At 40.1% G+C, this 24,606-nt stretch overlaps 1 protein-coding gene across 5 annotated transcripts in view; it reads right to left on the reverse strand.

Moving 5' to 3' along the window:
* LOC138015064 (leukocyte cell-derived chemotaxin 1-like) overlaps nt 1-24,606 on the reverse strand; it is a 33,945-nt gene that overhangs the window by 3,256 nt on the left and 6,083 nt on the right. For 3 of the 5 annotated variants that reach the window (XM_068861973.1, XM_068861968.1, XM_068861970.1), the window contains exons 2-6: nt 21,953-22,040; nt 21,758-21,838; nt 21,414-21,563; nt 15,007-15,108; nt 14,522-14,705 (exon numbers count right to left, since the gene is read on the reverse strand). In XM_068861973.1, the coding sequence (XP_068718074.1) occupies nt 14,522-14,705; nt 15,007-15,108; nt 21,414-21,563; nt 21,758-21,838; nt 21,953-21,955 (520 nt within the window). In that variant the 5' untranslated portion in view covers nt 21,956-22,040. Of the gene's footprint in view, nt 1-14,521; nt 14,706-15,006; nt 15,109-21,413; nt 21,564-21,757; nt 21,839-21,952; nt 22,055-24,606 lie in introns of all 5 variants that reach the window. The other 2 variants (XM_068861969.1, XM_068861971.1) reach the window with 1 other exon arrangement.

A 24,606-nucleotide genomic window follows, 5' to 3' on the forward strand; every position in this document is an offset into this window, starting at 1 on the left:
ACTTGAATATTCATTCAGTATCAGGAAATGTGGGAGACATGAAACGATCTCTTGAGTTTTGGCGATGGAAACACTGCAAGAAATTTGGAAACAAAACCTAATGCCGCGCGTGGTTGTGGGATACGGCGTTAAACTTTTTCTTCGCAGTCCTCCAAATTACGTCACCAGATCACCTGGCGGTACTGTATTTAATTTTGATTAATTTTCTTACTTTCCTTTGTAAATAATATATGTAATAAGCGTACGAATAAAGGTTGTTGTCACAAGTTGTTGTTGTTGCTGCTTAGTGGTAAAGTAATTTCCTGGAATAGTGAAAGAAATAACGACAAAATATACTATAGAGATGTTTTACCGATTATGGACGCCGTTACTGAGTGAGTGATGGCAATGTGCGAACCATGCGAACCATGGCTGCGAGTCATGCGAGCCAACATGGCGAGCCATGCGCGTCAACATGCGAGTTACACAGTTATTGAAAAGCTAACCGTTTTAAAATGAGTGCTTAGACTTAAATACTGTTTATGAGCACTATTTGAAATGGGTACTCAGACTTAAATGCGAGACTGGCATAGCTTCCATGAATCGCTGGCTCGCTAACCTGCGATCAGGCTCCATTTTCGTTACGCGAGGGGACGGCGAAAAATAGAACCTGACCCAACTCTTCCATGAAACGTCTACCGCCCACTTTTTTTGATTGATTGACATTTTTTAACTTTAACTAATGAAATTTCTTCCCCTAAGTGATACTCGCGTGTTGTCGCGCGTCGGGTGATGTGAAATGAGGAAGACGCCATGATTGACATATCCACCACACGATTAATTGTTGTTGGGGAATATTGACGATTTTGATCGTATGGAAAGCTCTTATAACAAATTTGTGATCATTGGGTAAAATAATCTTTGCTTATAAAGAGTACGTGAAAGTGATATCTCTTTTGGAAGTGAACGAAGTGAAGCACCGATGATTTTGTTGAAGGTGAATCAAGCTTTTTGCTGTGTTGTCGATGTATTTCATACTTTGATACCAAAAGCTTGTGAACCTCATTAGATTAGCGTACTTCTTTTTTTCTCTTTAAAATGTTTCTGTAAATAAATTTATGATAAGGAGTCGAGAGGGTTGCTCTCTAGCTATTTGAATTATGGGTGCAGTTGTGGATCGGCGACAAAGGGAGTTTTTCAGGTCCAATTGAGTATCGCTCTCATGTCTTCTTATGTTGGCGCTCGCTACTTCCCCTCGCGCAACAAGAATGGAGCCTGATTGCAGGTTATTGGCTCTTTACGTTTTACCTTTCGCTTGCCTTTAGTTTAGTTTCATTGGCTTTCCGGACACAGGCTATCATTTCTTATACCTGCTGTACCTAATATGGCCAAGGAACGCGTTTGCAATAAAGCGAGCTGAAAACATTTTTGCAGTTCTGAGAAAAAATGGCCGACGAAAGCTGTTTTGGACCGGAATTGACCGAGGCAGAAATCAACATGGAAGAGTTGTTGATCCAGGAGTTTTTAATAAAACTATAGGCTACTAGCACTTGTTGGGTATAAAATGATTATAACCAACTTGGCGCTATGCGCCTCATAAATCAGTGATTTTGTTGCCCATGCATCCTGCATCTCTGACGCGTAAAAATCCTACAAGACGCAAAATAATACGTGGCATGCGTCCTACAGGATGCAACAAACGCAAACATGACACGACAGATCGAATAATACCTTGTTTCTGTAATTAATTTTAAATTTACAAAACATGTTTCGACATACTCATGTCATCTTCAGTTGCAAATGAGCTTTTCAAGGGTTGTACATTTGAATTTATGTTAAGGTATGTTGCAAAATTACGTGTCAGAACTTGCGTACAATTTAAATATGAAGTGTGAAATGCACAGAAAACAAAAATAGCGCACATAGCAATAAAATAAAAGACAAAAGAGCAACGTAATTAAAAAGAAAGAGACAAATCTAAATGCCTCAACTGCTGATTAAGGATGGGATTTTCCCACTTAATGTGCAATGCCTCTTTGATCTTAATTTGGAATTTTGAGGCGGCAGAATCTAAGATCGTGAAACATTCTGTGTTACAAGAGTCATGACAGGCCCTAGATGACTGCAGGTGTCTGTAAACATGCGAAGACTTGTCCGACAAGAGATGCTCACGAGCACGTGTACGTAGGTGGCGAGTGGTCTCGCCAATGTAGCTGGCATTACAGCCAGCACACGAGAATTTATAAACGACACGCGAACGTAGACCTTGCGGTACTGAATCTTTCACGCTGAACATGTTTCTAAGTTTAAATGTACTAAAGACCAACTTAATATCTAAATCAGCTTTGCAATAATGTTTGAGTAGTTGTCTTAACTTGGTCTGGGCGATTTCAGAAAACCGGCCAACATAAGGGAGTTTATAGAAGTGCGTAGAAGTTTTCCCGGAGTTGGATGAGGCGTCCCGCCCAGTCAGAGAAGGATTCATTTTCTTAGAAAGATACCTGTGAATAATCTTGTCAATGACCCACGACGGAAAACAATTTTCCGTAGTAAGAAAATAAGCTTCTTATTATCTTCTTATAAATTTCGGAAACACTGTTTATCCTTCAATGTGTTTCCGAAATTTATCTGTTTTCAACTACCAAATACAAGTAGACATGATGTACATGCTATTCGAAAACGTCTACTACGAAGTGCAATCGCCAAACGAAGAAAGGAATTCAGTAAGTTAACCCTTGTAAGAGACAGGTTGGCCGAGCATATTAATGGCGTTGTCAACAACATCGATCGATACATCCTCCATCGAAGTATAAAATACAATGTTGGAAAAGCTTTTAAACGTGTTATAGCCACCCACGAGAAGAAACTTAAAAACCTAACGCGAAACATGGTTCTACCATTTTCTCCAACGGAGACAGTTACCAACCTCTCTTCGCAGAACCTCACGTCCGAGCAACTTGGAATACTTAAATACGGTCTTTCACATTCTATCTGTACCCCCACCATCAACAAAACGGATGTGTTTTCTTGTTTCGAACTGATTCATCGCACTATGGTCAGAAATTCAGGGGCACCCAACGAATCTGTTCCTCACATTATCTGTTCCCCAGAGGAATCTTGCTGGCTGGCAAAAATACAGGTGTTTCGATGAGCTGGCTGGGAAATTTTGTTATTGATAGAGGTTTTGCCTGGGAAGTACTGACATTTTCTAGCATTTCAACCCGAGCTGGCTGTAGAAACTCTGAAGACTGAGGACGACTAAAAAAAAAAAAAAAGAACCCCTTTCCTCTCCCAGAGAGTAGTCACAAACATACGACGGCTGGTCAGAGTGATTGCGCTTGCGGAAAAAACCTGTTTTGTCCCGGTTTTGTCGCTTTTGTTCGGTCGTTTCGGATCGAGGGATTTGAAAGCACGCGGAATTCCTGGCCTGAAAATAAATTTGATCAGCTGGCTGGGAAACCAACCAATTTTATCTAGCTGGCTGGGAAATTTCTTGTGTGTCTTGCTGGGAAAAAGGAATAGATAATGTTTTCCCAGCAACACTGAAAAACACCTGAAAATGCCTTGATAACATTATTTTCATTAACTGGGGTATGATAATACATTTTACAACAAATTGGTCGTTTGGTGCCCCTGGAAGTTTAATCGACGGGAAACAAAAGGGAAAGCTTGTCGCCGACCTCTCTCATCTTGCCCATTCGTATGTTTCTTCACACCAACCTTTTGTGGCGGACTTAAGGAACTTCAGGATATTAAAGGAACTGAGAAAGAACAAGGACATTGTGATACTGAAGCCTGACAAAGGAAATGGCGTCGTTGTCATGGACAGGATTGCTTATGAACAGAGTATTTTTGCCATTATAAGTGACACTTCTAAGTTTAAGGTTATTGATAACGACCCCACTTTACAAAGGGAGGGCAAATTACAACGTTTTTTAAGAGCACTTAAAAATAAGGCTCACTTAGACAAAGATACACATGAGAGAATTTATCCAGTTGGTTCTCAACCGGCTAGGTTCTATGGCCTTCCTAAAATGCACAAGGCTCGGCAGCTTAATGAAACACCTGCATTTCGACCCATAGTATCTTCAATAGGCACCTACAATTATAATCTATCTAAGTTCCTTTGCGATCTTTTAGAGCCTCATGTCCCGTGTGACTACAACCTCCGCGACACGTTTTCATTTGAACATGAAATCAACCAGTTACCAACCTCCGGGAAGTTTATGGTCTCTTTTGATGTTGAGAGTCTGTTTACTAGTATACCCCTTGATGAGTGCATTGACTTGGCGGTCACCTACATTTATCAGGGTAATCCTGGCCTTGCGATAAGCCCCACTGACCTTAAAACCCTTTTTTCCTTCGCAACAGCAGGGACCCACTTCTTATTCAAGGGTGTGTTTCATTACCAAGTAGATGGGGTTGCCATGGGTTCCCCCCTTGCTCCAGTCCTCGCAAACCTTTTTATGGGACACCATGAAAAAAACTGGTTGGATAATTTCTCATCCTCCCAAGTTTTGTTCTATAGACGCTATGTTGATGACACCTTTTGTTTGTTCAATAACGAAGATGATGCGCTCATGTTCTTTGATTATATCAACGCAAGGCACCCAAGTATCCGTTTCACAATGGAAAGGGAAATCAATAAGAAATTATCTTTTCTATACATATTGCTAGACAACGGTCATCCATCTATTGTTACTAGTGTATATCGTACGAAGACATTTACTGGTCTTCTTGCTAATTTTTTCAGCTTCGCCCCTTTGAATTACAAACTGGGTCTAGTCAGAACATTACTAGACAGAGTATATAAGATCAACAATTCCTGGGTTGGTTTTCATCTGGACGTCAAGAAGCTTATTTTCTTACTACGGAAAATTGTTTTCCTTCGTGGGTCATCGACAAGATTATTCACAGGTATCTTTCTAAGAAAATGAATCCTTCTCTGACTGGGCGGGACGCCTCATCCAACTCCGGGAAAACTTCTACGCACTTCTATAAACTCCCTTATGTTGGCCGGTTTTCTGAAATCGCCCAGACCAAGTTAAGACAACTACTCAAACATTATTGCAAAGCTGATTTAGATATTAAGTTGGTCTTTAGTACATTTAAACTTAGAAACATGTTCAGCGTGAAAGATTCAGTACCGCAAGGTCTACGTTCGCGTGTCGTTTATAAATTCTCGTGTGCTGGCTGTAATGCCAGCTACATTGGCGAGACCACTCGCCACCTACGTACGCGTGCTCGTGAGCATCTCTTGTCGGACAAGTCTTCGCATGTTTACAGACACCTGCAGTCATCTAGGGCCTGTCATGACTCTTGTAACACAGAATGTTTCACGATCTTAGATTCTGCCGCCTCAAAATTCCAAATTAAGATCAAAGAGGCATTGCACATTAAGTGGGAAAATCCCATCCTTAATCAGCAGTTGAGGCATTTAGATTTGTCTCTTTCTTTTTAATTACGTTGCTCTTTTGTCTTTTATTTTATTGCTATGTGCGCTATTTTTGTTTTCTGTGCATTTCACACTTCATATTTAAATTGTACGCAAGTTCTGACACGTAATTTTGCAACATACCTTAACATAAATTCAAATGTACAACCCTTGAAAAGCTCATTTGCAACTGAAGATGACATGAGTATGTCGAAACATGTTTTGTAAATTGAAAACTGTCGTTTCTTTTTTGAGAACTAATTTTAGAATATATAACACAAGTTACTTAGAAAGAAAAATATCGGTCGGCTCTAAAATAAACCATGAAGTAATTTCTGATTGAAAAAAAATATAAGTCTGTAATTGCATTGCTGATAAAAACACCGCCACGTTGAATTTTTAGTGCCTAGAGCACCCTTAGAGTGAGGGTTACCAAATATGGAATACAGCACGTGGGTGCAAAGGCATTTATGATTATGGCGAAAGAAAGCTAAGAAAATAACCCAAATATAAAATACGTTGACAATGGCAGTACACAGAAGAAAAAAAGATATACACACGGATGCCTCAGGTATGATGAAGAAAAAACTTCACGTATTGCGATGTTTGCTCAAAGTTCAACAAGAAGAACGTGCTCAACAGCCTTGAGCAAGTGGAAGAATAAGAAAGACCGTCGCGTTTATGAGCTTAATTATAAACCAACCTCTTAGGCCTCTGAGTCAACTTAGTAAACTTTGTAAAACTTCAAAAGTGAAGCTGTTTTATTATATCAACAAGAAAGCTATTTTCTTCGAAGAAAACGTATCACACAATAATATGAAGGTCTAAATCTTAAGTCTCATAGAACAAAAACCATCGCTAAATGAAATCTTACTGGAAGCACCTAAAAGAGGCGTCCATTCAAATATGTACTCGAGAAAGCAAAATTATGACAAAGGAAAAGGAAACCAGTCCACGTACATGGGAGTCATGTAGGCCTGTCAATCACCAGTTTACAATCTTGAATATTATATTTTGTCAAATTGTGTTTACATTTTGTTTTCATTATTTAAGCTACCCCCCTTGAGAGTGTTTATAATTTTGAAAAGCTAAATATTTTGAGAAAGAGCCGATACAACGGAGATTTGGTTTTAGTGGTGTACTATATTTCGGCTGGCCAAACCATCCTCTTTCAGGTACAATGAGAGTTTACATTGGATTGCTTCTATGTACATATATATAGTAAATGGATGTTGACGTAATACTGGAGAAAATGTGATAAAATATGGTAGTTACAACAAATTTGAATTGAAATACTAAGAGTAACGGAAAAATAACGGTATTGACTGTAAACAATAAACTGAAATCTAATACGTTTCTTCGCGGATATTAATACCGTTGGGATCAATTGTCCTGCCTCTTGAAATTAAAAAAGTGTACCTGGCCTTACGGATCGAGTCTCTGTTGGAAAATATTTTTTCGATAGGAATTAATTGCATGTACTTAGAAATGTTGTGGAGAGAGTAGGGGAAATGTTCTAATAATAGGTTTGGTAATAGGTTTGGATTTGGTGTTAGCGTTATCTAAAGTGCGGCGGTGTTCATTTAAACGGTCTTTTAAACGTTGTTTAGTTTCTCCTATGTACTGTAGATGGATTCTGTTACATTGAATCATGTAAATAAGGTTTTTAGTTTCGCAAGTTATGTGGGAATTAATGAAGCGTGTTTTGCCAGTAGAAAAGAACGTGTAGTTGATTAGTCCATGGAAAATGTAAGGACAGGTAGTGCAGTTTTTGCCACGGCGAAAAGAACCGGAAGAAAGTGCGGAATTAGAATGAGTTACATCAGGGGACGTATACAAAACATGGACCCCAGGTCCATGGACCACCCCTGTGGACCCTGTCCATGGACCTCTTCATGGACCCGGTCCATGGACTACCCCTGTGGACCACCCCTTATTTTGTAAAGTTACAAGCAGAAACCTTTAGACGAAGGAGAGAAGTGATTGTCGCACTTATCTGGACAATTTAAGCAGTAGCCCATGACTAGGAGCGAACAACTCCCATTTTAATCCTATGGCAAGGCAGTTTTGCTGACCAATCTATTTTTAGTCTACCTTTTCCGCAAGAAACATAGCGGTGACGCTATGACGTCAATAAATCGCGGTCTGTGAAAACGTCGCTCCTAGGTACGGGCTACTGATTTCACCAATTGTTTCTTATAGACACCTATACCACCTAATATGTCGCTGACCACTCCCCTAGTTCCTTTTCAGAGTCAGTGAAGAACACTTTGCGGGCAACTTTGCCAGACTACTTTTGCACATATTTACCAACATGATACAAGGTACGTGCTCGCGTGATATGTAAAGGCAATCCTCGCCTACGCATGAAGATCTCGCGCAACCATACGCGGTTAATTAAGGAAAAAACAAATGACGAAATATTTCTTCGGCCGTTACAGGAATCTACGGTTTATCGTCCTTATCCGAGAAGACTAGAGAGTCTAAGCATTTGCAGATGTCATTACAAAGGCAGCATTTTCTCCTCAATTATTTAAAGACCCTGAGTGTTAGTCCCGCCCGGGTGTTGATCCTGCGACCTCCCGCACAGTAGTCCGATGCTCAACCACTGTGAGCCAACCGGTCGGCTGAGTCGAGACCTACCAGCGTGGCACAAGACAGGCCAGGCCAAAAAGGCATGCTAAGGCCCCAAGAGGACGACGTATGCAAAACATGACCTGCTCCCAACTGGCTGGCTTCATAGTTCAGTTGGTTGAGCATTGCACTGGCCTCGCAGAGGGTCATGGGTTGGAATCCAGTTGAAGCCTCCTGAATTTTTGCATGTCTCTGGCCTTGCATACGGAACCTGCGCCCGCAGTTCTCGCGGCAGTCAAAACTGTGCTATCCTGTCAATCATTTGCCCCTTCACCGGAAACAGTGCATTTCGGTTGTTCGTAAATGACATCGTTGTTGATCGACGCAAGGACGCGGTCAAAGTTTTTATTCGCGAAGTTAACTCAAATAAATATCGATACGGTTTTGCCGTCTTCTTGCACTTGATTCGAAAATAACAGCCTGAATTCGTCTTAGAATAGTCAGAAAAAGCACAAATAAAAGCCAAAGCACAACAGGTCACGTTCGAATTCTGCTCGCCGACAACCCAAGTTTGTTGACAAAAAAATTGCCACAAAATGTTTTAAATGGTTTTCTGGCCCTTTATTCCTAATGGCGCTCACGTTCATTTTAAATGGAGTATCGGGAAAGAAAAATTGTCAAGCTGATATTTTTTTCGTGTGAACATACATTTTCACGTAGCGAAAATTTGTATAAGCACTACAAAATGTTTACTAACCATTGCCCGAAGGAACACCTTTTAGAAGCTGCAAGGAAGCCGCTGATGAATTTTGCACAAAAACCTCGGCCCCTAACACCGGAAAGCCAGACTTGGAAAGTTTTTCAGTGGAAGGCTCGCTAAGGAAGAGTTTCTAGAGCTTGCCAGAAAGGTGCAAACAAGCTGGTTCATGTCTGAAAAGAGCAAGATCTAGAAGGGGCAGTCAAAATTGTGTTTCTTTTATTGTGCGAAAATTTATTTTTCCCTCAATCCCAAATAAGAACTTGCTGTGTCTTGCAATTCAAGAGTGAATTGCTATTAGGCCAATAAGAGAATCAACATCAACAAAGAGGCACTCCCAGGGGTTTGGGGAAGAAAAGAACATGGCTAATTTAAACTGGGGAACAGAGTAACATACATACATACATACATACATACATAATCTTTATTTAACGTAGGTAGAAACACTTAGCTGAAGCTATTTTACAGGTTTTCCACAAAATAATATTAAAGAAAAAAGAAATATATACATAAAAATGTAAAAATATGAATATAATATCTAGTATCTAAAATTTCAAAATTTAGGTAACTAAAATTTAATGTTCCTCACTGTTTTTTTCAACAATATCAAAATATTTTAAGGAACAAGGGAAGAAAACCAATTTAAATTTTAGGGATCAAAAACCTGGGAACAAGTTTGAAAGTAATTTGGGGAACAAGGAAACACAAGCAAATATGTAAAGGGAACAAGGACTCCTCTCCCCAGGAGGGCCTCATCAAATGTTCTGCATCTATCCAACAGCTCAAACAAGCTATTCAAACAATTTTTGAATGACCAACAGGAAAAGAAGACTCTCTTAGAGGAATAGATTATTTATAATAACACTTTAGCAGGCGAAACAATGCTCAGATGCTTACGAGCACCCTCATGCCCATGTTTGTAAAAAAGCACCATGAAGTATTCCTTGTGGCTGGCTGGTTTAGGCATTGTTTCATCTTTCAACATTGGGCAAAACCAAATCAACTCCATTCTCAGAGGGCATTGGGGAAAGAAGCTAGAAGAAAAAACTGGCCTTGATCCAATTCTCCCAAGGCAATCTTTACAGAATGAGATCATAGAAGGAACACTTTTGAGTGCCAACCTTAAGCCTTTTAAAACAAGTGCAAACAATATTAATTAATAGTCTTTAAATTCACAAAATGTGAAACAGCATATTTTAGTCTCATATTAAATTAGATTTGGCTGCAATATATTCCTTAAAACCATGCAGAACCATTTACCATAAAATGTGGAACATTTCCTGCCTATCTAAATATGCCACAAAAGGGCTCCAAAAAGCAACCAGTTAAGTTTTTAGATAAAGATAGTGTCTCTATGGAGGTCTGAGACAATACCTAAAATTAAATAATTTGATGTGATCAAGACATTGAATGACCAAGCAATAAACAAACAGCAGCAATGTATGTTAGGTTCACAAAGTGGGAATGAAATATTCCTCAACTGATGTTTCAATATGCATTTAAATTAATTTTCTATCAACAATTCAAGGGACTGACTTTTCACTGGTATTGATTTACATTTCCATGATAAGTTTGAAAGTGAAATCTGGCAACCACAGTGCCCTATGAAATGGGAAATAACTTGAACAAACTCTTTAAACTAACATTTTACAAGGGACACCATTATTGATGCCTTGCGAAGAACAAAGATTAAATTGAAAGAGGAGTTGGTCTGGAGTTTATCCACACTGGACAGTTAGTGGCTGCATTCACCAATGTAGAGAACAAACACATCAAGTTTCTTGTCAAGGAACAGGTGTTCAAGGAGCTATTCAATTTCCAAAGAACTATGGTAGTGTGCAACAGTACCTGGGTGAATTCGGGTACCTGGCCTGAAACTGAAACTTGTGGAGCCAAACAACTTGTTGAGCTAGGTACTTAAACTGGGTAGATAATTATGTCTACAAATATTGTCTATTCAACCAACAGTTTCTCCTAATTTTGTGTACCATTCACTTAATGGTTCCTTGATAAAAAAATCGCTAATTGAATTAAGGATTCAAGTCCTTTGAAATCATCAAAGTTACTTTGTGCCACCAGGAACAAACGAAAAAGTACAAGCACTGAAGACAAACAGCTCACAAAAGGCAGGACTCCGTTTAAAACAGCAAAACGGACCGGGGATCCTCGAGTCATTAAAAAGTGCTGCATGCTACGTAGATGTTTGCAGAACGATCGCAAGTTGTAATCACTGAAAGAAAACTCCAATCCAGATCTGATAGACGATGGTCGTGCAAGACTCACCAAGCACATGGAACACCCGACAGGATTGTTTGTTGTCTGGCACAGCAGATGAACGAAAAATTGTTCCCCTCACTATTAAGTTCCAACCCAAGACCAATCTTACCCAAATACAACAACAATTTGGGCAGCAGGCAAGCTCATCACAAGCCACCGAAGTTGGCATAAAGCAGCATAGCGCTTCACCTGAAGTTCGATCATGATGGACACAAACAAGAGCTGAAAAAACTTCATATGGTCAGACGACCAAATGTGATTGATCAGTTATCGGACATCAAAGTGCTGAACAGTACAAACCAAGGGATTTCGTCGTAAAAATGTTCACTCAGCAACGTCTTCTTCGTCTACAGAATAAAGTTAAAAAGCGATCCTGGTTGTTAATCACATGCTAGACCAATCCATAAACTGGATAAAGTGGATTGGCAAATTGATTGCCAGAACAATGAGTCATTTCTGTCTCGCTGTCTCGTTCAAAGAAGCGACGGTCAAGAGAGTCACAACAGAAGGCTGAGCGAATGTCCACCGATCTAACCAATCAGAATGAAAACAATTGGCGTGACGTCGATAGCACAAGGATAGCACAGTTTTTCCCTCTCGCTGAATTCTGATTGGTCAGTTTAAATTTCAGTAGCTCTCACCGTATGCAAGGCCCTGTAAGAGATAATAGTTGCTTAAATTGTCCAGATAAGTGCCAGGATGACTTCTCTTTCTCGTCTAAAGATTTTTCTGCTTGAAACTCTACAAAATGAGGGGTGGTCCAGAGGGGTAGTCCATGGACCGGGTCCACAGTGATGGTCCATGGACCTGGGGTCCATGTTTTGTATACGTCCTTACATTAGGGGACAGTTTAGCTGTTACCAGCAGGTCTCGGAGGTTAGGGAAGCGTCTGAAAGCCACAACAGGTAGATGTAGGAAAGCATTTTGAAAGACGTAGATTGTAGTGGTTTTTTTTTTTAATTACGTTGAAGATGGAAGGAAGTGATGAATTATAGGTCGTTATGAAAGGTATGCGTTCAGGTTTCTTTATTTGTTTAGGTTGTAGGATATGTATGCGGGGAATGTCTGCGGTGCGTTGTATTTGTTTAGTAACAAAGTCGTGTTTGTAACCTCGTTTCAGAAGGTACGTTGTTAGTTTAGTAGTGCGAATCTTGAACGTTTCGCCGGTAGAACAGATTCGTCGTAGGTGGAGTGCTAGGCTGAAAGGATCTAGGAATGGGTCATTTTTTGTGTGTAGAGGATGACAAGAAGAATAAATTAACTATTGGTGTTTGTCTGTAGGTTTTGTGTATAGGTCTGTGTTTATATGCTTCCGTCACTAGCTAGTGAGACGTCAAGGTCAAGGAAAGGAACATTGGTGGGAGAGTGTGAGCTGGTGAATTTAATGGTAGGGTGAATGCTGTTGAGATAAACGATGAAAATTTTTAGGTTCTCGGGACTTTCAGTCCAGATCATAAAAATGTCATCGATGTATCTCAACCAAGTATGGGTTGAAATGGGGCGTTCCTTAAAGCATTTTTTTCGAAATGCCCAAGGAAAAGGTTGGCAAAAGAGGGGGCCATTTTAGTGCCCATAGCTGTGCCGTGAATTTGAAGGTATTCACGTAGTGGCTATTATTAAAATTAAAGTGAAGTTATTCATGGTGAGAATCATGCGGATGAGGTTGCAAGTAGTGCCAGTGGGAACGGTGTTGTGAGGATCAGTGCGCAAAAAATAATCACAGGCATTAATACCTTCATTATGCGGAATATTGGTGTATAAAGATGAGACGTTAAGTGTTATTGATAATGAATCAGAGGGTAGTTTGCCAATGGTAAGGAGTTTATTGAGAAAATCATTAGTGTCTTTAACATGAGATGGTAGATTGTCGACAAGAGGTTGAAGGTGGTGGTCAACAAAATGGGATATGAGTTAAGTGAGATGACTATTGGATAAAACAATGGGGCGTCCTGGGTTACCGGGCTTGTGTACTTTGGGAAGGATGTAAAAAACGTCCTGGTTTTACGTCAGGTTGTATGAGGTATTGTTTTGTCTTCTCGTCAAAGAGGTCGTCAGTGTACATTCTGTTTACGTATACTGTTACTCGTTTTTGTATGTCGGCAGTGTGTCTTCATTTAAGCGTCGGTAGAATTTAGAATCGTTAAGTTGTCTGTTGCATTCGTCAATGTACCAGGTTTTATCCATAATTACCGTACCGGAACCCTTGTCTGCTGGTTTTATTATAATGTATTGCCTGTAGTTCTGAGGTGGTAAGATTGTCAGAGTAAGATTGTCAAGTTTAACAGCGTCTAAAAATGTATCCAGTGGCTGTTCTCTGTTAGTAGGAGGGTTCCAAGTACTTTTTATTATGAGAAGGGTTGTCTCGTTTGTTCACAGTAGTGGTATTGGTCTCGTCAAAGAAGAACTCTGTTAGTCGCATGCGTCGAACAAAGTCGTATATGTCAGCTACGATTTCAGGCCAGTTGATGTGTCTAGGAATAGGACAGAATGTGAGGCCACGTGCGAGAACAGATATCTCGTTTTTAATTTCAAAAGGCAGGACAATTGATCCCAACGGTCTTAATATCCGCGAAGAAACGTATTAGATTTGGGTTTATTATTTAGAGTCACTTCCGTTATTTTTCCGTTACTCTCAGTATTTCAATTCAAATTTGTTGTAACTACCATATTTTACCACATTTTCTCCAGTATTACGTCAACATCCATTTACTATATATATGTACATAGAAGCAATCCAATGTAAACTCTTATTGTACCCGAAGAAGGATGGTTTGGCCAGCCGAAATGAAGTACACCACTAAAATCAAATCTACGTTGTATCGGCTCTTGCTCAAAATATTTAGCTTCACAACTTGTAATTACGCCAATCAGATCGAGCCACTGATCCAACGTACATCAACAGCTAGATTGTCCACGGTTGCTTGCTTCAAAACTCTATAATTTTGAAACACCCCCTTTTTGCCTCTAATTGTTTGGGGGGGGGGGGGCCACCCAATTTCCCACCCGTCCCACCCCCCCCCCCCCCCCCCATCCACAAGTTTTTGTGCACGCTCCTTTAGGTTGTCTTGCGTTTTAAATCATAACTCCACCTTGTCCTCGTTGTCCTCAATTTAATGGCGGCTCAGTAGGAATTTTTGCAAGAGCACACGAATCTTAGTGACTTCCAGTTGTTGCATTAGCCAATCAAATTTCGTCCAAATTCTGAACGAAGACACAGATTCTTGTGAGAGTTCGTGTCAGGCACAATTTTAGCGAGCGCCGACATAACAGGACACGGAGAGCGATGTTCAATTGGGCCTGATCGCAACTTACTGGCTCGCAGATTGCCACCCGTCAAGTTGTGAGTTACTTTACACTTTAGACAAGGCTAGGGCCTTTGGCCTCGCGGATAACACCCTCGTCGCTCGGGCTTCATTATTCTTCAAATCATACTCGACCTCATCCACTAAATGCTAACGACTATTGTAGTAAATGATTAGATCTACAATTAAACAACTTACTTTTTGCAAATTTTTTCCCTTGTACATCCACAGTAACAATCTCTGGAACCAAGTAGTAAATGGGAAGCTCAGCGCACATGTTTGCCATCATATCGCTAAGAAATGAGCGGTCAGCAACAGGATCACCAACCGCGTACACAATCGTTTGCTTGGGCTTTCCCCGGGTGGGACCCTGCTGGGCGTCCTGTGGAAAATAAACAGGTGCTATTTCCTTGAAAATCTACTGAAAAATGCTACTGATAACGAAAAGCTCAAGTCCGTTATTTAATAATATTAAGATATATGGCGATGTGGTCGACAATTCAGTCGCGGTGTGACTTTTGTTCATGGAGGAGAAAAAAAATTCATTATTCATTTCTCAAGTTTGGGAGACAAACAGGGCGACCGTTTCTCTGACATGGCCTAATGTGCAAAATCTAAACATAGGTGGGGTGAGTGGGTGAATGATGTTCTCTCGCGGCAAATTCATCTGGGGTGGTACTCACCGACTGCAGTTCTTTGATCAAGTCCCCAGGCTTGGGTTGCCTATCTGTAGAGTTGCTTAGGAGACAAACTTTAGGCTCCGAGATCAGATACATGGACAAGTTCTGTTTTGGTTAACAACAGAATATAATAATTAAAATAAAGTAACAATGATACTTATAATGATTGTGATAATGAATAAATAATTATCATAGTTACTGTAGAACACCATCATGCACTTTGCATACATAGCCTTGCACCTTATTGTCATACCGCGCCTTGCATATTTTATTAGGCCACGTATTTGCTAGTTAAGTTTGAAATGTATAAATAGTGCAACTGTGTTCGAGGGCGCTGGTCACCACTCGCATTAAATGCTACTTGCTTGCTAGTTTATTTTCTTGTTAGGGCTATATGATCGACAGTTACCACTCTGCTCAAGACTCTTTTCTATCATCATTGGCCAAAGTAATGTTGGAGGCTTTGACATATCAGAAATTGATTCTATCAAACGAGTTGATAAAGGTCGAATAACCACCGTGAAAGATTTGGAAAGCTGACGTTTCGAGCGTTAGCCCTTCGTCGGAGCGAATAGAGGAATTGTGGTTGTTGTAGGTTTATATGTGTGCGGAGGAGCTTTGCCTATTGGTAGAAATAGGATGACGTGAATTTGTGAATAGATTAATGGCATGAGAGGCGTTCATTGTTTCCGTGTGAATAGAATGTGCCCAGTTGAAAAATAAATTTTTGTTCGAGATTTTTACGGCTTTCTGTGTTTCCATGGTGTAAGGATAGGCCGCAAATAGTCATGTTGTGGTGGGAGTGATTAGGAAGATTAAAATGGCGTGCAACTGGTTTTGAGGCACCTGTGTACATCTCGTAGATGTTCTCCCTGTTTCGCCTATGTAGATCTTTTTGCATAGTGTGCAGGTTATGCAGTAGATGACGCTTGCGGAGATGCATGTAAAGTGGTCAGTGATTTTAGCAGATTGATTAGGTCCTGAGATCTTAACCAAGTTAGAAATAAAGGGACAAGTTTTTCATCGTGTGAGTGTACATTTGAAAGTTCCTGGTTGGCTGTGTCTGACTGGAAGTTGCTCCTAACTAGAAAGTTGCCTATGTTTTTGTTGCGTTTGAATGAAATGACTGGTGGTAGAGAAAAGATGTGTTTAGTTTCGGGATCATTGCGGAGAATTTTGAAGGTTTTGAGAATCACATTTTTGACTGCAAGGTTTTGTGGATGGTAGGTCAGGGTGAATGGAAATCTGTTGGTTTCTTCGTTCTGTGATGATTGTAGTGCGGTATCTCGATCGATTTCTTGGGCACGATGTTTGCCTGCGGTGACAGCGGAGTCTGGGTAGCCCCGTTTTTTGAAAAACTGGCACATTTCCTCACATTTGTTGTTAAAATCGGAGTCGTTACTACAAACTTAAGGCGCCACAGTCTAAGAAATTGAGAGAATGCAATGGCATTTTTTACGTGTTGTGGATGAGCGGACGAGTGTAATAAATAGTTATGAGAGTCCGTTGGTTTGTAGTGTACGCTGGTTGATAAACTGTTGTTATTGATTGAAAGTTTAATGTCGAGGAACTGAAGATGTTAAAGTCACAGCAATTAACATCTTCAGTTCCCACGGCCTGCTCCCGGCTGACCTTGTAGCTCAGTCGGTAGAGCAGCGGTGATCTAACCCGAAGGTCGTGGGTTCAATTCCCACCCTGGTCAGAGTTTTTCTATTTCCTTGTGTGGGCCCATTTCCATTAGTAGGGCTAACGCTCACGTGGTGCATATGGGGTAGAAACTCAGCACTTCACATTACACTCTAATCAGTTAAGTCTGTTCATACATAAGAGCTACACGGCCAACGTTTGCAAAAACGTAACGCTTCCTTGTACTTTTGACAGGACGTTGGTTTAAAAAGTATTTTAGTCACCATATCCATGGTGAAAATGATTTTTTTTTTTCGCAAGAGAAATTGAAAGTACGGAACATTTCACGTGCATGGTTGCTGTCTTTGATATATGAAGGTATTGATTTGACTATGGGCGTCATGATTTTGTCTAAATAGCTAGAGATAAGTTCAGTTGGGCAACTGCATGCTGAAACAATTGGACGGCCTGGGTTGTTAGGTTTGTGAATTTTAGGTTTGAAATAAATGCATGACGTTCTAGGAGTGGTGATGATGAGATTTTGGGCAGTGACTGGTAGTTCTTGTTTGGTCCTGAGTTCATGAATGGTTTCTTTGACGATTTTTTTGATTGACGGAACTTAGATCTTTGTTGATTTTGATGTAAAAAGTGGTGTCCGAAAGTTGCCGAATTGCTTCTTGTTGGTAGAGGTCGGTGCGGCAAACGACTATCGCACCGCCTTTGTCGGCTTCTTTGATGACGAGGTCATTCCGGTTTTTGAGATTTCGTTGAGCAGTCCATTCTTCTTTAGAAAGGTTGGAAAATTTGGTTTTGCGATTAAAGTTTAGTTTGCGAATTTCATGGCGGCATTTTTTGATAAAAAAGTCTATTGATGCGAATTGACCCTCAGGTGGAGTCCATCTCGATTTACGCGTGGTTAATGTTTCAAAGGCATCTTTTTCTGTAGTGTCGGATTGGTCATGGAAAAATGCTTTTATTTGAACGCGGCGAAGAAATTTTTCGACATCTTGTTTGGTTGTGAGTTCGTCGGTTTTTTTGGCTATGGGAAGGAAATTAAGGCCTTTGCTAAGAACAGATTTTTTGGCGTCCGAAAGTGGTAGGTTTCCTGGAATTGTGACTAGAGTGTTTTCGTTTTGGTTTTTGAGAGGTGCTGTCCTGTTTTTACACCACGGAAACACAGAAAGCCGTAAAAATCTCGAACAAAAATTTATTTTTCAACTAAGCACACTCTATCCACACGGAATCAATGAAGGCCTCTCATTCCATTAATCTATTCACAAATTCACGTCATCCTATTTCTACCAATAGCAAAGCTCCTCCGCACACATATAAACCTACAACAACCACAATAGACGTTATTCACGATGGCCGCCATGTTGGATTTGCTATTATCATGCAAACTAGCTACACACTTCTGAGGGGGCAAACACAACACAAGTTCGAGAAGTTATAACGAACATCTTAGCCACACAGATGATTTGTTTCACGTTCATTGAATGTTTATCACCTAAGTAGTAAAAGAGAATGATTACACAAGTTACTTCGATGTTTTTTAGTGAAAAATGAGCAGATAACGAAGTAGAAAGTCAAAATGTCGAAGGCAATCAAAAGATATAAAATTATTACAGAAGATACTTAATTTTAAATTCTAAAATGTACTTTTAGCAATGTTATTTCAATATTTCGACGAGCCGATTTTCCGCTATTTGCCTTTTTTCCAATGTTTGCCCCCCCAGCATAACACATGGCTAATTTGCATGACAATTTGAAAACCAACATGGCGGCTATCGTGAATAGGGCCTATTCCTCTATTCGCTCCGACGAAGGGCTAACGCTCGAAACGTCAGCTTTCCAAATCTTTCACGGTAGTTATTCGACCTTTATCAACTCGTTTGATAAAATCAATTTTGTTCCAATCTCCCACCGACGCAGCACCACAGTTTTTTAGAAACTAAAATTTTGTTTGACATATCAGTTTGAATAACGTTTCACCAGATTTTTCTATTATGGTTGGCGAACTTGATTGTTTTTACGTTAGGCCCAAAGTCCAAAGTTGTAAGCCGGCAATATTGCATCCTACTTTCCGGGCTTTTAAATGGTAAACGAAATTAGAAAATTTGAGCTTTTTGGGGGGGGGGAAAGAAACTACAGAACTGAACACGCTTCGTTGATTACATGCCACCAATATCAAATACGGATTTGCAGGTATCGATACGGTGACGTAACTGTAGTTCGAAGATGTAAAAACTTAGATGGCAAATTTGGCGGAAATGTTAAAACACAGATCATTGAGATTGCCGATTGTAGCTAGGCTAGTTGGCCATACGTCTAATTTTTACGGCGGATTTATGTATGAGTAAAGTATAGCGATTGAGAATGCTGCATTTAGGTCCTAGTTTTCGTGTATCAAATTTCCTTGATCATGAGCGGTTCATTCACTTCCACCGGCAAGAGATCTTTACCTTCCCCTCCCAGAACCGAAACGGAAGAGGGTTAACATTTTTGTGTAGTTACATTTGATGAAAAGAAAATCGCCGTAAAAATAGTCAATTTGCAAAATCTGCTCGATCTACTGCAGTGCTGAAATCTGCGTGATCTCCGTTTTAACTTGATTTCAAGTAAGTAGGCGACCGGTAAATGTGGATTGAAATATTAGGAACCTTTGCACTTATCTTTGGGCAGTTTGTTGACTAACTATTAGGGACTTTAAGAAAGGACAATGGCTACGGTAACGCCTAAATATTCATTCGCCATTCTGCACTAGCTCGACAAACTGAAAGTAACAAATTTAGTTCCTCATTTGAGTTCTACGATACTTCGGCCATACTGTACAACTTAAAGGGGCATTGTCAGGTAAGATAACCGAGATTGAGTGAACCAATCAGAGCACGAGAATTGCGTTATCTGAGGTTGAGAATTTAATAACAATATTTATTTACTTTTTTATTTGTTTTGTATAAATCAGTCTAACAAACTTTGTACCTTGCTTAGTTCGCATTTTTGAGCTTTAAAATAGAATTTTTCTCTCCTATGTTTCTTACATCAAGTCGTGTGTTTATGGTCTCCCATCCAGATACTAACGCCGCCGGACAAGGTTAACTTCAGTGAACTTTTGTCGTGGAAAGCTGTCCGACGTTCAGAGTACACGCTAAATTAAACTTGCTGTAAAAAAGAAGTTGAAGGGAACTTCGAATTCATGTCAGCTTCGTTGTTTGCCTTTGCAAATTTAGTAGCATTAATAATAAGAAATAACCTTCTAGTTAAATTACAGATTTACCTTCCTGGTAATCTCTCGCCATTTCCAAAGTTTACCCGTAGTTGTAGTTCACTGTAACTGGACAATTTGTGTTAACTGTTTGTGCATCCCACGGATACGCCCTTATAGGCGTCTTGCTGAATCCAAACTTGAACACATTAGCCTAATGCAATGTTTTCAAGTTTGGATAGGTGCAGACAATATTGTGGCCAGTGTAGCATCCAATATCTTAAGCCCTCAGCGCAGAAATGTGATTCAGCGCACAAATGTGAATCAGTTTCCTCAAGAAAGCAAAGAAGAGCAGTCAAAATACCAATACAGTATCTACAATGAAGAGAAACTTTTTAAGACGTAATGCGCCAATCAAATCGAAACTTCAACACCCCCCCCCCCCCCCCCCAAATCCGGGCAAACCCCGGGCATTTGACTATTTTCTGTGCTCGGGGAGTGGGGACTTTGACCTTTGCCTGCGCAGGGTGGGGAAAATTGAACCGGAAGTGTCAGGTTTCAAAAGTGTTTTTTCGGGCGCCGAAGTCGCTGATAGCTATAAAACATGTATTTGGACGTGATGGAAGAGTTTAAAGGAAGAGATTTGTGAGCGATTGGCTTACAAAAAAGGTCTTCAAAAGGTCTTTATTAAAGACGGCAAGAGCCGACGACGATTGTTCTTTAGGGGGGTATGACAGACAAATCCAACGATAGGGTAGGGCATTTGAACACCATTTTGGCCCGAGGGGGCGGGAATTTGAACGATCCAATCTTCAAAAGTTCAAATGCCGTGGCTTTTCCCGGGTGGAGGGGATGTTGAAGTTTCAAGTTGATCGGGGCATAAATTCATGAGAGATTCGACGTGTAGTCTAATTGAAGTTTAAACCGTTTCACTATCAACAAGGATCAAAGTCCATCTCTTCGCGGCTCATTTCTAGCAAGTCGCTTAAATGTCAGAGACCACTACATCATCATTTGTGGATAAACGTTTACTATCTTCTCTCTAAAATGTGTATTTGAATATTTTGAAGAAAAAGCTACCTTTAGATGGGAGGAACTGCACTGGTTGTGTTTATTTGTTTCTTGCACGAATTATAAAACCGCAAGCGGTGAGTAAAACGCAGCTGATTTTTTTTTTCTCTCCTTACCGTCTTTCGACTTGAAAGACTGTGTCTCTTTCAACGAACACGACAGAAAAATTGCGAGAACTCAGTTAACACAGCGCAAAGTTGTATTTTTAAGTGAATACTTCGTTACCGTAGCCGAAGACCTCTCTTACCATTCCTATTCAGTATAATCAGCGTTCCTACCAAGCGGTCGCACGTTAGGTCGCCAATATTGCATAACGACAATTGATGGCATAAAAAATAGTTACTATCGCACAATGTCACGGTGACGTTTAGTTGAGGTTGCTTAAGTTCCCTAATTACTCAGGAAGAAGAAATAATAGAATTAAGGGAAATAGTCGAATGGATCAGATGAAAAAGGAAACAAAAATGAAAGGGGATGCCTCTGCCATTTCCGGACTTCCGCTACTAACCTGCTTGAAATCCACCAAAACATCGATGTTGCCAGTGTCATTGTCCTTAATGTGGAAGGTCTCTGTTTCATCTTCGGTATCGATTGTAATCTTTTCGTCGATTTCTTGCCTTCCATTGTTTACTTTAATGGCGTACTCCGATACTGAATCCTGAAAGGGAAACCTATGAGGCTAAGAATTATTAGGAGGGAGGTAGAGTTGAGGATGAGGCGAGAGCACTCGTCTCCCACCAATGCGGCAGGGTTAGACTCACGGACTCGGTGGCATTTGCGGGCTGAGTTTGTTCGTTCTTTTTTTCCCTAGTGTTCCTCTTAAGTCTGTAGTCTAAAATGAATTGTGCGTACCCTCTTTTGGTCTTCTCCAAGTGAAGCACCCGATACTGCGATAACGAAGAGAGAGAAGCAAAAAAGAAATGCCTTGAACTCCTAGTAAAGAAAAAGACGAGAAGAAATTATTTTTGTAATTTAAATTCATGCTTTGTAAAGGAAAACCTTAAAGTTTTTATCTTGGAAAAGACTACATGTCCGAGGTGAATTTACCATGTTAGCTTGTCACTTGAGTAAGATTGTAGGCTGGATCACTTTTCCTTCTTCGCACGAGTCTTGAGGAAATTTCCACCTCTTCCACCTGGAATGTAGATACTGGCATAAAGTTAAAGTGGTGCTATGACGAAAATCGCATCATTCCTAGTTAAGCTATTTTAAAACATAAACAAGTAGTCTGCGTGAGAAAAAAATGCTGTTTACTTTTTTCAAATATCTCTTTTCGTTCCAGAGATATTCGAGTTTTTAAACTATGCAAATTAGCCAAGTGATGACATCATACACTCAACCAAATTTTGTTCAAATATGATGAAAAGAGATATCTCAGCCAATTTGTATCAGAAATTTTTGATTTTTTGCAGTAAGATTCTACTAAATGTTCTCCACAATATGAGCTTAACAGTTACCAACAGTTGCAGTTACTCAACAGTTACCATGACATCATACTGGGTTCCAGACCTCCCCCATATTAAAAGCTTTTCTGGCTTCCTTTGGCGTTCCATTTTGATATTTGCTAACAGCACTTCATATGCATGATCCAGCAAGCATATAAATATGTTAGCACGACTTCGTGGCCTTGTTTAAAATTTTTCAAGCTGGAAATCACTAACATATTGAAATCAAGTGGGTGGGGACTGGAAAAGAGTGAGTTGCCATGGGAATATAATTTTTTATAGCCATAGCTGTGTTTCCTGTAGAACTATTAGACTACCAAGTTTCAATGGTCTGCGCTGTAAATTGGCCAAGGTAGCTTTATTTATATACTCAATATAATATTGGGTTGAGTGTATGACGTCATTAGTCATTTCATTTGCATATTTTACCCATTTTTCAAACCTAAATATCTCCGGAACTAATGAAGATATTTGAAAACGGTAAATGGCGTTTTTGTTCTTTCATGGAATTCTATGTGATACACTCAAAAAATCAAGGGGTAAAAATTTGATCATAATAACACTTGAATTTACCATCTGCTGAATTTCGTGGTTATTTATGTTTCAGTTGTTTTGAGGAAATGATGCTGAGAGTCGACGACTATTTCAAGCAGGAATTGTGAGCGCACATGAATTGTTCGATCAACAACCTAACCCACAATTTATATGAATATGGATGACCTGCTTTGAGACAAGGAACTCTTGCAATCTGTCAAATGTTCTCCCAGCGGAAAATCGTTTCGGAGCTGGTTCTGTGCCTGATATTTGTTTTTCTACATATTTTTCAACGTCTTTCTCAACGTTTCCTCAAGGCGACGGCATAGCTACCAAGAAAAACACACGGATTTTTGAAATGTTCAACACATCGAACCGCGGAAAGCCGGATTCTGGAATATTCAGCTTCCCTGTCATTATTATCAAAACCCACGAGCAAAGGCGTTGCTGAGCAACATGCAGGCGACACCTTTCCTTTGGCCGGTACTTTGGTGACGTCAAGTATTTCAAGACAACGCCTAACTTTTGTTTGCCGTTTTCGAGGCTCAAATTAACGTCTGTGCAAAACTGGAAGGGGCTCTGTCACTGCCTCGGTCTCCTTTCTTTAGTCTTCTGCGAAATGTCTTGAAATTATTAGAAACCAAAAGTTATCCGCAGCTATTTTAGTTAAGGCTTTGTTTCTGAACTGAGACCATGCAATGCCTTCTGTTGTTAAGGATGGCAAGGATACTTCAAATCCAAGAATGAGTGGAATCAGTGAGTTTCCGTATTCCGAGGGCTATCGTTACGACATAACCTACCTGAGAACTGTTTAGATATCAGGAGTTTATTCTTCGTGCGTTACTACATTAAGTATGAAGCTAGACGAAACTAGTTTTAAATCGCATGTGTAAAATTAGTGTGTTGAAAGTAGATCCGAAATAGATTTTTCCTGATTAAAGCATTTTCAAAAGTTTAGGCAAAATAAACCTTTCCAAGTTCATATATTTCTATCGACAATATCAAATATTTTACTGTCCACGGTCCAGTGAGGCAAGGGATTGCGGAAAATGATTAATTTAGTTGTACTGTCCCATGCAGATATTCCACTCATGCTGCATCTATCCGACTTACAAAGAGGTCTCACGTAAAATAAGGAAGCTTGCTCATCCTGCGTATACTGATCACGTAGCGGTGAATGCCTCAATGACAATCGGTGAAAAAAAGGTTGCGTTCCTGCTATTTTTACTGACCGTTCGGGGAAACCGTCCTTATTTCTGCGAATCTGATTGTTCGCTTTCGGAGCACTTAGCAGATTTTAAATAAAATGTACCAACTGTTTCCTACGAAATTCATGGGTCTTAGTGCTTCTGATAGTGCTGTGTCACTCGTAGTTCCATACGTACTCAGCCCTGCCGTAAAAAGGGCTGTGATAATTGAGGTGTTGCATCCTGGGAAGAAACTTCACAAGCAATACTTCACAAGGAGTCGACGTATGATATTAGTTTTCAATTTGATTTCTTCAGTGTTCCCATTAAGTGGTTTTAAAGTTCTATTCTCATCTGACAGTAAAATAAGGGCTATATTTGTATGGATGGATGTTTCTATCAGTGGCAGCATGCATGACTGGCCCTCAACCAGTCTTTAGCGGAATAAGTGACCTGTGGACTCTGATTTTTGCTTTCACAGCATAACCAAGTCTGGTTCTACCAGACTTGCATAACCAGGAAGTCCCGATGATAC

Source organism: Montipora capricornis, chromosome 9, assembly GCF_036669925.1.
Source record: "Montipora capricornis isolate CH-2021 chromosome 9, ASM3666992v2, whole genome shotgun sequence".
Taxonomy (NCBI): Eukaryota; Metazoa; Cnidaria; class Anthozoa; order Scleractinia; family Acroporidae; genus Montipora; species Montipora capricornis.